Source organism: Planococcus citri, chromosome 4, assembly GCF_950023065.1.
Source record: "Planococcus citri chromosome 4, ihPlaCitr1.1, whole genome shotgun sequence".
Taxonomy (NCBI): Eukaryota; Metazoa; Arthropoda; class Insecta; order Hemiptera; family Pseudococcidae; genus Planococcus; species Planococcus citri.
In genome coordinates this window covers 35,933,789-35,946,877 of record NC_088680.1, presented here as the reverse complement: position 1 = coordinate 35,946,877, position 13,089 = coordinate 35,933,789, and the positions used below count along the sequence as shown (strand labels likewise).

The following is a 13,089-nucleotide window of genomic DNA, read 5'->3' as shown; positions in this document are numbered from 1 at the left end:
CCGTTCTAGGATTCTGGAACCCTCAGGGTATAATGATGATGGGCTCCCAAATTTTGAACAAAATTGAAAAAAAAATTGATTGAGTTGTGTAACACATCCTTTGTAATGTTTTTGCATCACCAAGTTCGAATATCCAGTAATTGTTGAGATACAACCTCTCTAACCCACCTCCTCCTCCGAATTCCCAAAAAATGCAAGAAACGCAAAAAAATTGTACTTATCTATATATGACGCATCGTTCATGAATTCATCAATAGGTACTACTAAATTCGAATGCGTGCTCAATTGCTCATTTTCAAGATACGACCCCTTCAACCTTTTTTCCTCACTCAGACTTCTTAAATTACCATAAAAAACCATATGAGACTGAAGTTTTCCACGTTTATCAGAAATTAGAAAGTAAGAAGGAATTAAGTAAAAATTGCTTTGAAGACCATTGTTGAGTTTGAGTGGTCGTGTGATGTCCTCCTAAATTGATATTTTATCACGAATTCTAGAATTTAAAAAATTTGAAAAAACACAAAAATTATCATTTTCAAATAATTTTTGACAAAGTAAAAATCGTAATGCGTAGTCTGGTGAGAAAATGTTCATACATTTTTATAAAATTTCCAATTTTTTTCCAAATTATGTAAATTTCCAGGAATGTTCAATAGGTAATTTGAAGGAAAAAAATTCCACGATCTACACTACAGTTACACACAAAAATAAAGCATTTTAAAAATACCCTGCACTAGAAAGATTCACTATAAAAGAGTTGATTACGCACGAACCTCATATAATTTGGTACGATATTAAATGTCATCGTCATTCCTTTGACGCAAATGGTGAGCAATCCTGTCCGTTTTATACCATATCTCTTTAATTTTAAAAAAATTCAACGTCGTAAATGATGAATAATTCGATATATAATGAGGTAACGTACCATCCTACAGGAAATCTCAGTGACGATATTTTATTTGATTACGATCATTGCGCAAATTGTTTTAGTAGAAAAATTAGCAGTTATAGTTGTTTTCCCCAATGAATAAATGTCACGTTAAGTGCTCACGTTGAATTAATCAAAGTTCAATCAAGTTGAAATTTCAAAGTTCGAGTTATTTGGATGAAGAATTGAACCCCAGCTGGAGTTTTAACCCCTCACTGGGAGCAGAGAAATTGAACGGAAGCTATTCCGAGAGGTATGTAGAAATATGGGCATATCGTATTTATTATTATTAAGTCAAGTACAGCTATTTCAAGACTTCGAAGTGCATATTTTCTTCCATGATGAAAAATGTATAATTCTCAATTCATTTTTTTTTTTGAATTTGTAAGTTTTCCAAATTTTGATACAATTTAGGAAAAAGTTGCAGTGAAATTGCCTCAGAAATACGAGATAAAAATGTGAGATTTTTGAGTCATAATGATCCCTCTAGCACTGGACAAAACTCACATTCAAATTGAAAACTTTTCTCAAACCTTAAAAATTTTATACATTTTGGGAACTCAAGAATGTTTTTCGACTTTTTTTTAGCAGGTTTTTTCTCTTGGCCCATGAAGGAAATTTCGATCTACGTTAGATCGAAACAACACGCTTAAATACATCACCAGCCAACATTTCACTTTCTCAAATGCATTTTTCGATTTTTGGTCAATTTTTAAAGCCAAATTTGGGCAAAAAAAATGCAAAAAAGTCTAAATTTTGCGAAATTGATCTAGAACGCTATAATCTGGTAGGTACCTCTATTTTTGACTCTTTGAATCGATCGAAACAGTTTCGAACCGTTTTCAGCTGTTTTGGAGTTTTCAGCAGATTTTTTGGAAGTCGAAATTCCTCAAATCTACCCAATGAAGTTGAAAAGCTGAAATTCACTTCATAACATAATTTCAACACGTTGAGTTGATTGGAAGTAATTTTAAACCGTTCTGAAGTATCCAGTCATGTTTTGGAAATTTTAGATTTTCACAAAGTGCCATATAAATTATTCAAATCATCTATAGCACGTTTAAACAAATCTTAGAGCAGCTTAATAAAATTACCTCCAATCGAATCAACAAGTTGACATTAGGATAGAAAGTAAAGTTTGATTTTTCAAACTCATCGGGTGAAACTTGGTGAAAATTTAAATTTTCAAATATCTGCTGAAGACTCCGAAACCGTTCAAAACGTTTCGAAACCGTTTCTAATTGATTGGGGAAGAGAGGGGGTAAAGAATAGAATGCATACCTAATTTCACCTTCTCAGATCAATTTGGCGAAATTTTGATTTCTTTCACATTTCTTGGCACTTTCGATCTTTACATAAAAATTCAACAAAAATCCTATTAATATCGACTTCAGCATCCAAACTTTTGGCTGGTGATGTATTTTTACATTCTCTATCGATCTAGCATAGTCCGGTAAAAAAAAATCGCTGTCAGTTGAATTGGTAGGTACCTTCCTAATTAGTGAACACGAGAAATAAAATCAAAACTCGTTAGTACTCATAAATTCACTTACCTTTCAAATTCGTAATAAAAATCTAGCAGCTTCGTAGATTTCAACTTCGTCTCTCAAAGTTGTTTTTGAGGGGCGGGGGAGGGGGGCTTTAATAACCACACACGACATGTCAAATCAAATAACCAGGAAACTTGATGAGTTTTAGCGAATTATTGAGTACCTAAAAAAAGTCACCAACGTTGCTATTTTTGGACAAAATTCTATTTCGATACGTGATGTTTAGCTCGTTTGATAAGTAGGTAGGTACCTATCTAAAAAAAAAAAAAATCAAAAACACATGTTTTTCGCGATTTTAATTGATAGGTACGCTACATTAACCATATGTTTCTGCTTTCAGAATATTCATCGTCGGTTTTGTCGCATCTGTTAATCAAAGTCACCTCAATATGACTTCAGAAAACCGTTTGATTTACCAAGAATCGCCTACGTCATTAAGAGAGATAAGTTCGTTGAGAATGGCGTTAATGTTATGGCGTCACAAATTCACAGATTTATGTTCGAGCGACGGTCTACCCTCGGTTTGGTTCAGTACCAAAGAGATGATCGCAGTTTCAACATGGATCGAGTTCTTTCTCGATCCTTACATCCCAGCCCTGGGCAAAGAGCTAAAAATGTGGATGGATTATCACTCGGAGCGGATATTTTTCGATTCAGATCTAGGCTGGGCTGTTTTACGTTGTTTCAATCACATCGTATGCTATCAAAGTGGCGCCATTAATTACGTAGCCACGGCCAAAAAGCTGCTACAGAACGAGCTGTTGAACGATATGGAAAAATTTCGTATAGCTTGCGTGTATTGTTTGGAGGAAGATGTGAAACGTCAATGGGCCTTGGTATGGTGCGGTCGGACTAAAGGTCTTCTCAATGCTACCATAAAACCAATCATACATTATTGGAATAATCGTATGAATAAAGAAGAGCACTGCAAACACGTCTGCTTCAAACGTATCTTCGCTTCTTATTCGAAATGTTCCCGGAACTGGACCGCCACCTTGCATTTTTTGAACGAGTTAGAAGTTGTTGAACAAATCGCACAAGCGATCGAGTTGATCGAACAAGATCCTATGTTCGCGTTGCATGTTTTACCTCATTTATCGGTCGAACAACAAAGGCAAGTGATCATGAAACAAGGAGTAACCATTTACATCACTTTCGCCAAAAAGTCTCGGTATTCGACGTTCGCTCTACAGCTTTGGCGTTTTTTCGGACAATTCGCGACTGTCTTTCAATTCAACAGTTTGATCAAGCAGGTAATTGACGATAAAGAAATTGGTCTACGAGTAAAAACCGATATAAACCGACACGTGGGCACTTTGCTTCATGACACGTGGAGCTCATCTCAGTATAATCTGAAGCGCTATATCGTTCATAATTTCATCAACGATGTATTGAACGTATTGTTCGAAGAAGACAGTTTGCTGAGGGTGACGTATCGAGACGCTAGATTCTTATTAGCAGTTTTGGCAGCTACCACAGAGGAATCCAGAGCCAAATTATGGAACGATCATCAAAACACGATCATCTTCAACATACCACCCAAGTACCTGGAGGAATTGTTCGCTATGTGTGTCAAAGATACCTTGGAAGTGGATCGAATCAAAACGCGTCTCTCCGAAGACGTCGAGTTCTTGGAGAAATACAACAAGCTCTCTTTCAAAGAGGGATATTTCGAAGACGTCGAAGATTTTTTAACATTTTGCCAAGTCGATCGAAATCGAAAGTATCGCATACAGAAAGATCTCCTAACCAGGGTACAAATGAACGCAGTCTGTATTTTGGACCTAAATGATTTGGAAAAATGGTGTCGATTGGATCGATTCGTCGACGACTGTTACGACGAGGATCAAGCGACAAGTTTCAGAAAGGATATGATACGGTCGAACCCTATGCTAGAGCATTATCAAAAACTGCTTGTCGACGGACAGCTCTACCAAGTGCGTCAGTTCATCGACGTGTTCTTATCACAAGACCAATCGAGTATAACCAAGGACGATCTGATCTACAATTGTGGCAGGAGTCTAGTCTTTGGATTGTGCTACAATTTCAACGAAGCTAATTGGAAAGAATTTGTGAACTGGTGTTTTAACAGCGACGCTAACAAAATCGCCAAATGGAAGGATTCTCTAAACATAGACGAGATATTCATCAAAATGCTGCGTAGATGCGTCGATTTAGCCTACAAAGATAGTTTTTTTCGCCATCGCAAGAAAAACCAAAATTACGATTTCGTTAAAGTGAATTCCTTTTTAAAATGGTATTTTGTCACGTGGTCTGCGATCAGAAATTACAAGCATAGCAAGATCGATTCTTTCAGCAGCATCGAAGAGATTAAAGAAGCGTTCGGCATCGAAAGCGACCTATTGACGACAATTTTAGAATGGTTTTATGATGGAGATAGGGAAAAAATTCATCGACGGAAGCATTCTGCAGCGAACCTGTCGCCTTTGGCTTATAGAGTCGATAATTGGAAACATAAATTTTTCCACAAAAGTAATTAAGTGCGAGGAGAGGGGGAGAAGTGGGGATTTGCCTTCTACAAATGTTGACCTTTTCGATCATTTTTTTCAAAATTCATATTTAGGTAGGTACTATACTTCCTCTCATCTGATTACTAGGCAACCCATGCTGAGTACAAGTAGATATGTTCGCCTACCTTTTGAATTGAGAGGCTCCCTTATACTCCCATTAGAAAGTGGAACATTATTTCAAGATTGCGCTACTCGAAAACTGTATGTCAAAAGCTTAGATGTAGAACCACGTCCATAATATTTTCAAAAATGAAATTTTTGTTGTTTTCAGTAGCTTACGTTTTGAGCAACCAGAAAAATGAATACCAAAATCTCATATACGAGTATGAAAAAATTGTGGGTTTTGTGATCCTATAATTAGTCAAGGGTGGGCCTGAGTGTTTTCATGACCCTTCCATTTTTTGAACCGTTCTTGATTTTTTTATTTTTTTACTGAAGACAAAAAAAATTGTACCCACCCCAAAAAAACGATCTGTCTACGCCACTGAATTGCACACATCTTTTGAAAATGTTTTTTAAATAATTATTAGACTGTACGTATCAATAACTTGCATAACATTTTCATTATTCAAAATAACGATAGAGAAATAGATGTAATGTACCTACCCGACCCCTTCAATCAAGAATCTAGGCAAACATCCTACTTATGCTCAGCTCAACTCGTATAACATTTTCATTATTCAAGATAATGATAGAGAAATAGATGTAATGTACCTACTCGACCCCTTCAATCAAGAATCTAGGCAAACATCCTACTTATGCTCAGCATGAGTTGTCTATTTCCAAATGGGAGTAGATAGGTCACTTATGAAACAGTACACCCTATGTACATATATAATTTTAAGCAAAAATTGTGAAAATATTGGTACACTTTGGTACTTTGTTAACTAATTTAGAATTGATCTTTTATAGGTATGTAGTAATGTACCTACTTATTTTCCCATCAAATACGGTGGTGCAAAATATTTATTGTATATAAAATGTAACCTTAAAACAAATGTGTTCATATGTTGTACTTATCGTTATAAACTCCAAGTAAGTACATAGTTTAAGTTAATTGAGCATCTCAATGTGATAGTATGTATTTTTCAGCATATGTACCATCAAGGTATTCTTACACTTTGTGCATTCAATCATTTTGCAAATATAAACTCGTATGTTGAACTAAGTATTCATTAGGTATGATTATTTGTGTTTTCATAAACTTGACCATTTTTTTTTTTTTTATCAACGCTGATTAATAAACTGTACGTCACTGTAATCATGTAAAATATTGAAAATAATAATAAATAATTTTGTAAATTATACGTATGTACAACACTTTGTTTGAAGAGAAAAATAGTAGATAATTCAAGTGACTCTTGACGTCAGAAAATTCACTGCAGTCCATTTTTTCAATTATATTTTGGTGACTGGTCGTGCTTGCGCTGGAACAACTGATTGTATGAAAAACTGCTTCCATATCAACATGTGATGGAATACTTACTATGGGACAATTTCCAAATCACGCGAAATGTTATTCATAATTTTTATTTGAAAATAATTGGAGCCTCTGCATTTGCGTTTGTTCTTTATGGGTGTCAAAAAAAACGATGAAAAAAATACCAAATTATACACATCTTTTTGGCTAAGTAAATCATCTACAACGGAAGAATGGTTGTTAGTATTTCTTATTCTGGCCTTTTATTGATTCATCACGAAATTTTCCCTCGAAATAAAACCTTCGAACAGTTGAAAAAATTCTTCATCTTTCTAGTTTTTTTTTTGAATTTTTTCTTTCCGGAAATTGGAAACTTTCAGAAAAAAAATTTACCAAAAAAAAAAAACAAAAAAACCGTTTGAATAAAAATGGCACTAAACAGATGAAACAGTCAGATGAATTTCCTTTCTACTAATGCCTATAATTTGATCGTCTTTTGAAAAAAAAAAACTTGCAGCAAAGACCAAAAAATGCGCTAGATACTGTCTGCTCTGTTGAATAATCTGATCAGTACCTATGGTATTGATGCTGTTTTTGCTAGGTACCTACATCGTTTCCCTGATGGTAACATTGGTATGTATCATTTCAGCTACCTCTCGTACTATCATTCCAGCGAAAAAAATATTCTGTAATATATCGCGACACATTGACTGTTATATTTTCGGCATTGATCAATTCTTCAGCGATATTTGATCGATCTTCAATTTCTACAACAGAAACTTCAAACTAAAAAGTTCAAAAATTTTAAAACAATATAAATCGGGAGAAAATGTATTACGAAAAAATACTTTTCGGTTCTGTTTCATGATTCATTCTTGTATTAAAATCATGCGATTTTTTTCTAGACTTTCCATGGTCTTTTCACCTCCTTGAAACCTGAAGAGTAAATTTCGACTCACAATCCAAATACTCATTATTTTAAAAAATCAAAAAAAAAGTTCAATAATAGGTACTTAGTTTTAAACAATAGGTACATTTCAAAATCGCCCCCAAAAAAAGCAAATATTTTTCTCCCTAACGCATTTATTAAGGTGAACACGAAAAAAAATGTCGGAGGATTTTGACTTGGAGACATTCATTTTGAGTTGAAAGTCATTGAGGAAAAATTTTAGATCAGAAGGTGTCCCCTGAGGAAAGATATGGATCCTCAAAGAAGAGCATTTTTTGAAAAATCGTGGTTTTTTCGCTTCAAGTCTTACCCAGACTGTTTTGAGAAAAATTGACCAGTTCCAAAAAATAATATTTCAAGTCCTACGTAGACCTAGGCAGATGACATAAAAATCCAAAACCTGTATTATGGTTCTATGTACTGAGATAATCAAAAATTTGCAAATCGTATTTTTTCAGGGAAATTCGTATTTTGAAAAATGTTTCCTTCTCAAATGTTTTGCATAAATTTTACTAAAACATCGGAAGTTATCATTTCAGAAATTGCGGAAATATTTTGAAATACTCTGGTGCTAATTTTTCGGCCATTATAGCCAATTTCAAAGAATTTAAAAAATTTGATAAATTTTGGCCATTTTTCTCAATTATTACCTGGTACATATAATACGAATGTCAAACTGCTATTTTCTGTTAAGGTTGGATACCATTGCAATGCTTGGAATACTTCCTAAATTTCCATGGCTCCAAAAGCTATGAGAGGGGTGGGGGAATATTGCCATGTACATAATTTTAAGCTTACGATTGTACCCCTTGAGTGAAATTCATTGAAGTTTTGCAGTGCTTCCAAAGTTGGAACGTAGGTGTGTCTGTAAAAAAAAAATCACTTTTTCAGTTTGTACGAAAATTTATGCAACATTATTTAATCTAGGTATTGGCTTTTTTGCAGAGAAAACATTTTTCGATGTAGCAAAAAATGATAAAAAATATTCATTTGTAAATGAAAGTTATTTTTCCTCAAACTTAATAAAGCCATTTCATACAAATAATACCATAATGCCACTTAAATCATAATATTGTATCAATCCCTATTCATTTCACAAATCGTTTCAATGCTATGAAAATGACTACCTACGGAGGAAGAGAGAGAAATACATACAAGCAAGAGACATCCAGATGGTCAAAAAATAAACGTCGAATTCATTCAACAAAACGCCTCATCCGACCCTGTCAAGAGTCTACCTTCTAACTAGGGCGATGATTTTGTAATACACGCGTAGGTACTTTTCATCATTCGTCGAATTATCATGACGACGACGGTGGCGGTGTATGTCGCGGTAAAATTCTCTCGAATATGCGGTTTTCATTCGTATAAGAAGGGATTTTCAAGTGTTTTTCTTTCCTATTGTACACGCGCCCACTCGATAAGTGGGATATCTACTTTCTTTCAAGTTTTCAATTTTATTTCCATCGCCGTACTTTTCGTAGGGTAACCAGTTTCGAAAATGTCTGTTTCGAGGGGATATGTTTTGATCGAGTGGAAAGTTTGTGATGTGAAGTGACGTGTGAAATATTTCGGTGCGGTTTGATTGTCACGGTGTTGGAATTTTTTTGTGTTGTATGTAGACGAATAGGAGTTTTAGGCATTTTCATCACTTTTGAAGGGGTTGTGTGATGACATTTTTGTGCATTTTCAAGTTTTGGAAATCTGAGGGGTTATAGAAACTAAATTGCAGATCGAGTTGTTCAAAAAAGGTGAGGCTGGGTTAATTTCCTTTCGTTGAGTCCGCAAAATTATTAGAAATCGTAATCATAATGTAGGTAGGTACCTAGGTATACAAATTAATACAGGTAGGTACTAGCAATTTTCAACCATAAACATTAACTTCTTCAACTAAAGCGTGATTTTCTTTGTTCTTCAGACTCAAAACGAGTATAATGTCTTTGGTTTCAAGAACATAGTTGTCCCAAAAAATAAAACAAAATAAATTGAATAAAAAGTTCAAAAATTGATTTTTCCGAGCAAAAATTATTTTAATGATCGAAATGAACTCTTGTTGAAATGTACCTAGCAACATTTTAAAATTCGTAGAAACGTTTTCATAGGGTCAATAATTTTCTTCAGTAAATTTTTAAATCGAAAATTTTACAGGTAGATAAGTATAATTCTTTTCTACATACTTACCTTCCTCAAATTCCATAACAATTCTTTTTGATTCATTGTCAAATTGTTTTCCTACCTAAAAAATTTAAAATGAGGGTTTGAGGTGGATAGTTTCACTTTTCTCTTTTTTCGATTATTTTTGGAGTGATTTTCAATTGTGTTACTCATTTAGTCCCGTATCTTTTGGTGTTAGTTTCAATCAGAGCTTTTTGGAGAGGCTCCCTTACATTCAGGGTTGAGTAAACTCGTTTTTAAAATGAATCAATTCTTCAGTCGAATCAACTCGTTTTGAATAGAATTTTAACTCAACTCTTTCAGAACTCGACTTTTCAAAAAAGAGCTGCACTCTGAATTGACGGCTTTTTTCAAAGAGTTTAATTCTTTTTCAACTCTTTTGCACAATTTTTAAAAATTATCTATGTATTCACAAATTCCATTGACCCTCGTAACTCTGAACAAAAAAGTTTGATAGAATTTGAAAATAAATTCAAAATCAATCAATCAATTTTATTTATTTGGTTCAGTTTATGTCACTTGTATCAGCACTACTTGGCCCTTTATATTAACACACTAAGGAAGTTTAAAGGCTTCGAAAATGAAACTTCAATGTCCCAAAACACAGCTTTCAAGCTTACAAGGAAAAATTTTCGCATAACAAAAAAATTGGAATACCTAAAACCAGGTAAAATATCCTAAAGATTCTTGATTTTGAAAATTTTACATTTCGGAATTTTTGACATTCCGTTGAATTATAAACTTATAATACCTAATAAGTATTTCTACGCAACATCAAAATTTTTCAATAGAAAAAATTCTTTTTTGGGAGACTACTAAGCTTGTATGGAAAATACAAGAATTTAAATTTTAAATTGCTTTTGTGATTCATTTTTGGAATTCGACTTTGAAAATTTATTTCCAAATTTTCAGATTGAAATGAGATGCTTACATATATCTCATTTCCTCCTTCAAATTTCAATAAATTTTCAAGATTTTTACGCTATTGCTTCCTACAGAAATTCAATCAGAAATGGAAATTTTTTCAATTCAGGAACAGTTTTTGGTCAAAAATTCAGTTAATATCCAACTAAATTACTTTTCTCCGAGTTTCAAAATTCCATAAAATAAAACAAGGATGGACTAGCCTATGATGTTACCTGGCGATCGTCAAGAGGCTCGAGACACCAAGGGGCCCCTGAGCCAAGATTCCGGAATCGGAATTTTTAATTAAGTACATTCAGATTCTAAAATTGTGTTGTCAATAAAATAAACTCATCACAAAAAACATTGTTTTTTTTCTCTCAAAATACAAATTTTTGACATTTTTGCCCTCGCTTCGATTCGCTTGGATCTTGTTTTTTTTTCAAATTGAGATCAAAATTTTATAAAATTTTATTAGATATTCAAATTTTAAGGTAAACCACTTTTCAACTGTAAAAAACATTATTTTTCCAATTCTATAGAAAATAGCTTTTGCTCTCACTCCACTTGGGCCTGCTTGCTTTTCATTTTCGAAATTGACATTTTTAAAAACCCATCATTCAAATTCTAAAATTTGAACCTAAAAAAGTTCTTTAAAAAACATTGCGTTTTTCATTCTCGAAATATGAACTATATAAGTAAGTATTTAGTCCTTGAAATACAAATTTTTAAAATCTTTTGCCCTCGCTTTGCTCGGATCAATTTCTATCTCTTTTCTAAACCAAAAAAAATCCATTTTTGAAGCTTTTATAAATTCAAAAGGGGAAACAACAATTTTTTATGTAATAAGCCTAAATGCATGCAAATTAAGATGTATCAATTGGCAAAATTGTCCTTTCATCTTTCATTTCACGTTGAAAACTCGTCATGTCATTCGGCGATTCTCATGGCAAATTTTGAGCCCCCTCCCTCTCCCCCCTCAAAAACCCTCTAGTTTTGTTCCAGTCAGGTAGACTAATTTTTGCGAAATTAAATAAAAAAACAAAAACGAAAATCAAGTGTACAACTTGCATTCAAGTATCCGAACCAGAGAAAAAATCAGAATGAGAAAGATTCTTAAGGGAAAAGGGACGAAATTTTGAGAGCCCCATTTGGTGCATCCACCAGGGGCTCCCAATAGAGCCAGTCAGCGACTGAAATGAAACTTCTGGAAATCGAAAACCAAATGATATCCGATCACCATCTTATGCATTCCAATTTTCTTGTGCTGTGAAAATTTTCATTGAGAGCTACGAATGTTTTCAAAAAAAGGAGAATTTAAAGTTGCGTTTGAATTTTTTCATTTCGAGTCTTGAAAAAATTTAGGAAGAAGTTGTGAAAATTTTTAGGTGATGTTTTATAGCCAATTTACATACATCAACTAGACCGTTCGTTTCCGGCTACGTCTTTATAAATTTATTTTGGAATCAACATAAGTATGTACCTACCTAATATTTTTGAGGAAATTGAGGGTATGCTTTATTCCCTAAGTGAGTAATGATTTGAATTAAATTTTTTTCAAATATCACAACGTAATTCTCAGTGCAACCTCTTGTGAAAGGCGCCAAAAGTTTGAGCAGTCCTACTTGCTTTCGTAATGATCTAATGTAAAAATATGAATATGGAAAAGGAGTTTAAAGCCTACTGAGAAAAAAACGTCCATTCAACAGTCTTTTCGACTCTCTTTCGAAAGGAATCAAAAAATGAAGTTGAAAAAGGTCTCTTTGCTCGACCTTTAATATTAATATCGAAACAAACTTTCTTTCAGGGTGTGGCTTGATTTCACTTCTCTCAAGTCTAAAGATATTTTCAATCGACTAATTTGCACAAAAGGCAGATAATAAACGCAGATCAACGTTTGAAACGAAGATTCACACAATGAAAATCGAATGAAAACGCCGAATAAAAGAAAACTACCCCACGACGAATGAAAAATTTGAGAAAAAAAACGAAATCGAATAAGTAAGTAAGGTACAACAAACTTAAAAAGCAACGATTGCCAATCAATACAAAATGTTTACACAAAACCAGGCACGAATCTATAATTTTTAAATTTAAATTATCATCGCGTCGCAATTTACTCTCAAGTATAAGTAGGCAGATATTTTCACGAAAAGCCCGAAAAATCGCACAGCAAGTACCTTGCAAAAAATACTAACTTACCTTTAACGTAGGCAGAGTTGAAACTGTCTCTATAGTTGAAACATACGATACGAGAAAATTACACGAATAATAAGAAACAAGGTCCGCATTTTGAGAACGACTGATCCGAAACTTTTAATTTTCATAACCGCCTAATCGCGGTGGCGTTTTGTTGTTTTAACCCCGGGGCGACGAACGAGAGCTCAATTTCGTTTTGACACCTCGATAAGTTCTTATTTCTTCGGCTCTTTTTTCCTCTCTGCTTCTTTTTTCTGTCCATAGCTGCGTACTACGGTATTGTTCGCGGTCGGGTATAATGAATGGGAACCCGTATCGCCCGGTTTCGTTTCGGAAATTCTGACAAGGGCACTTGAAATTGGGCGTTTTCGAGCCTTAGCTGCCGCACAGCTGTTCGCGGTTGGCCAATCATTACCGTCAGGCGTGTTGGAAAT

General features: G+C 34.0%; 1 protein-coding gene and 1 long non-coding RNA gene across 2 annotated transcripts; one reads left to right on the top strand and one right to left on the bottom strand.

The window, feature by feature from the left end:
- Positions 1-1,016: 1,016 nt before the first annotated feature.
- LOC135843274 (uncharacterized) lies at positions 1,017-5,972 on the top strand. The gene is made up of 2 exons (XM_065361094.1): positions 1,017-1,181; positions 2,819-5,972. The coding sequence occupies exon 2, from the start codon at positions 2,868-2,870 to the stop codon at positions 4,977-4,979; it is 2,112 nt and encodes a 703-aa protein (XP_065217166.1). The 5' UTR covers positions 1,017-1,181; positions 2,819-2,867; the 3' UTR covers positions 4,980-5,972.
- On the bottom strand, positions 5,958-12,935 carry LOC135843275 (uncharacterized). Its single transcript, XR_010558291.1, has 2 exons — positions 12,659-12,935; positions 5,958-8,243 (listed from the first exon to the last, which is right to left on the bottom strand). It is a non-coding gene; the product is annotated as an uncharacterized LOC135843275 (long non-coding RNA).
- Positions 12,936-13,089: the final 154 nt, after the last annotated feature.

Bases quoted from the DNA above. Each gene is read 5' to 3' on its own strand.
- LOC135843274 (XM_065361094.1), top strand. From the start codon at position 2,868: ATGACTTCAGAAAACCGTTTGATTTACCAAGAATCGCCTACGTCATTA.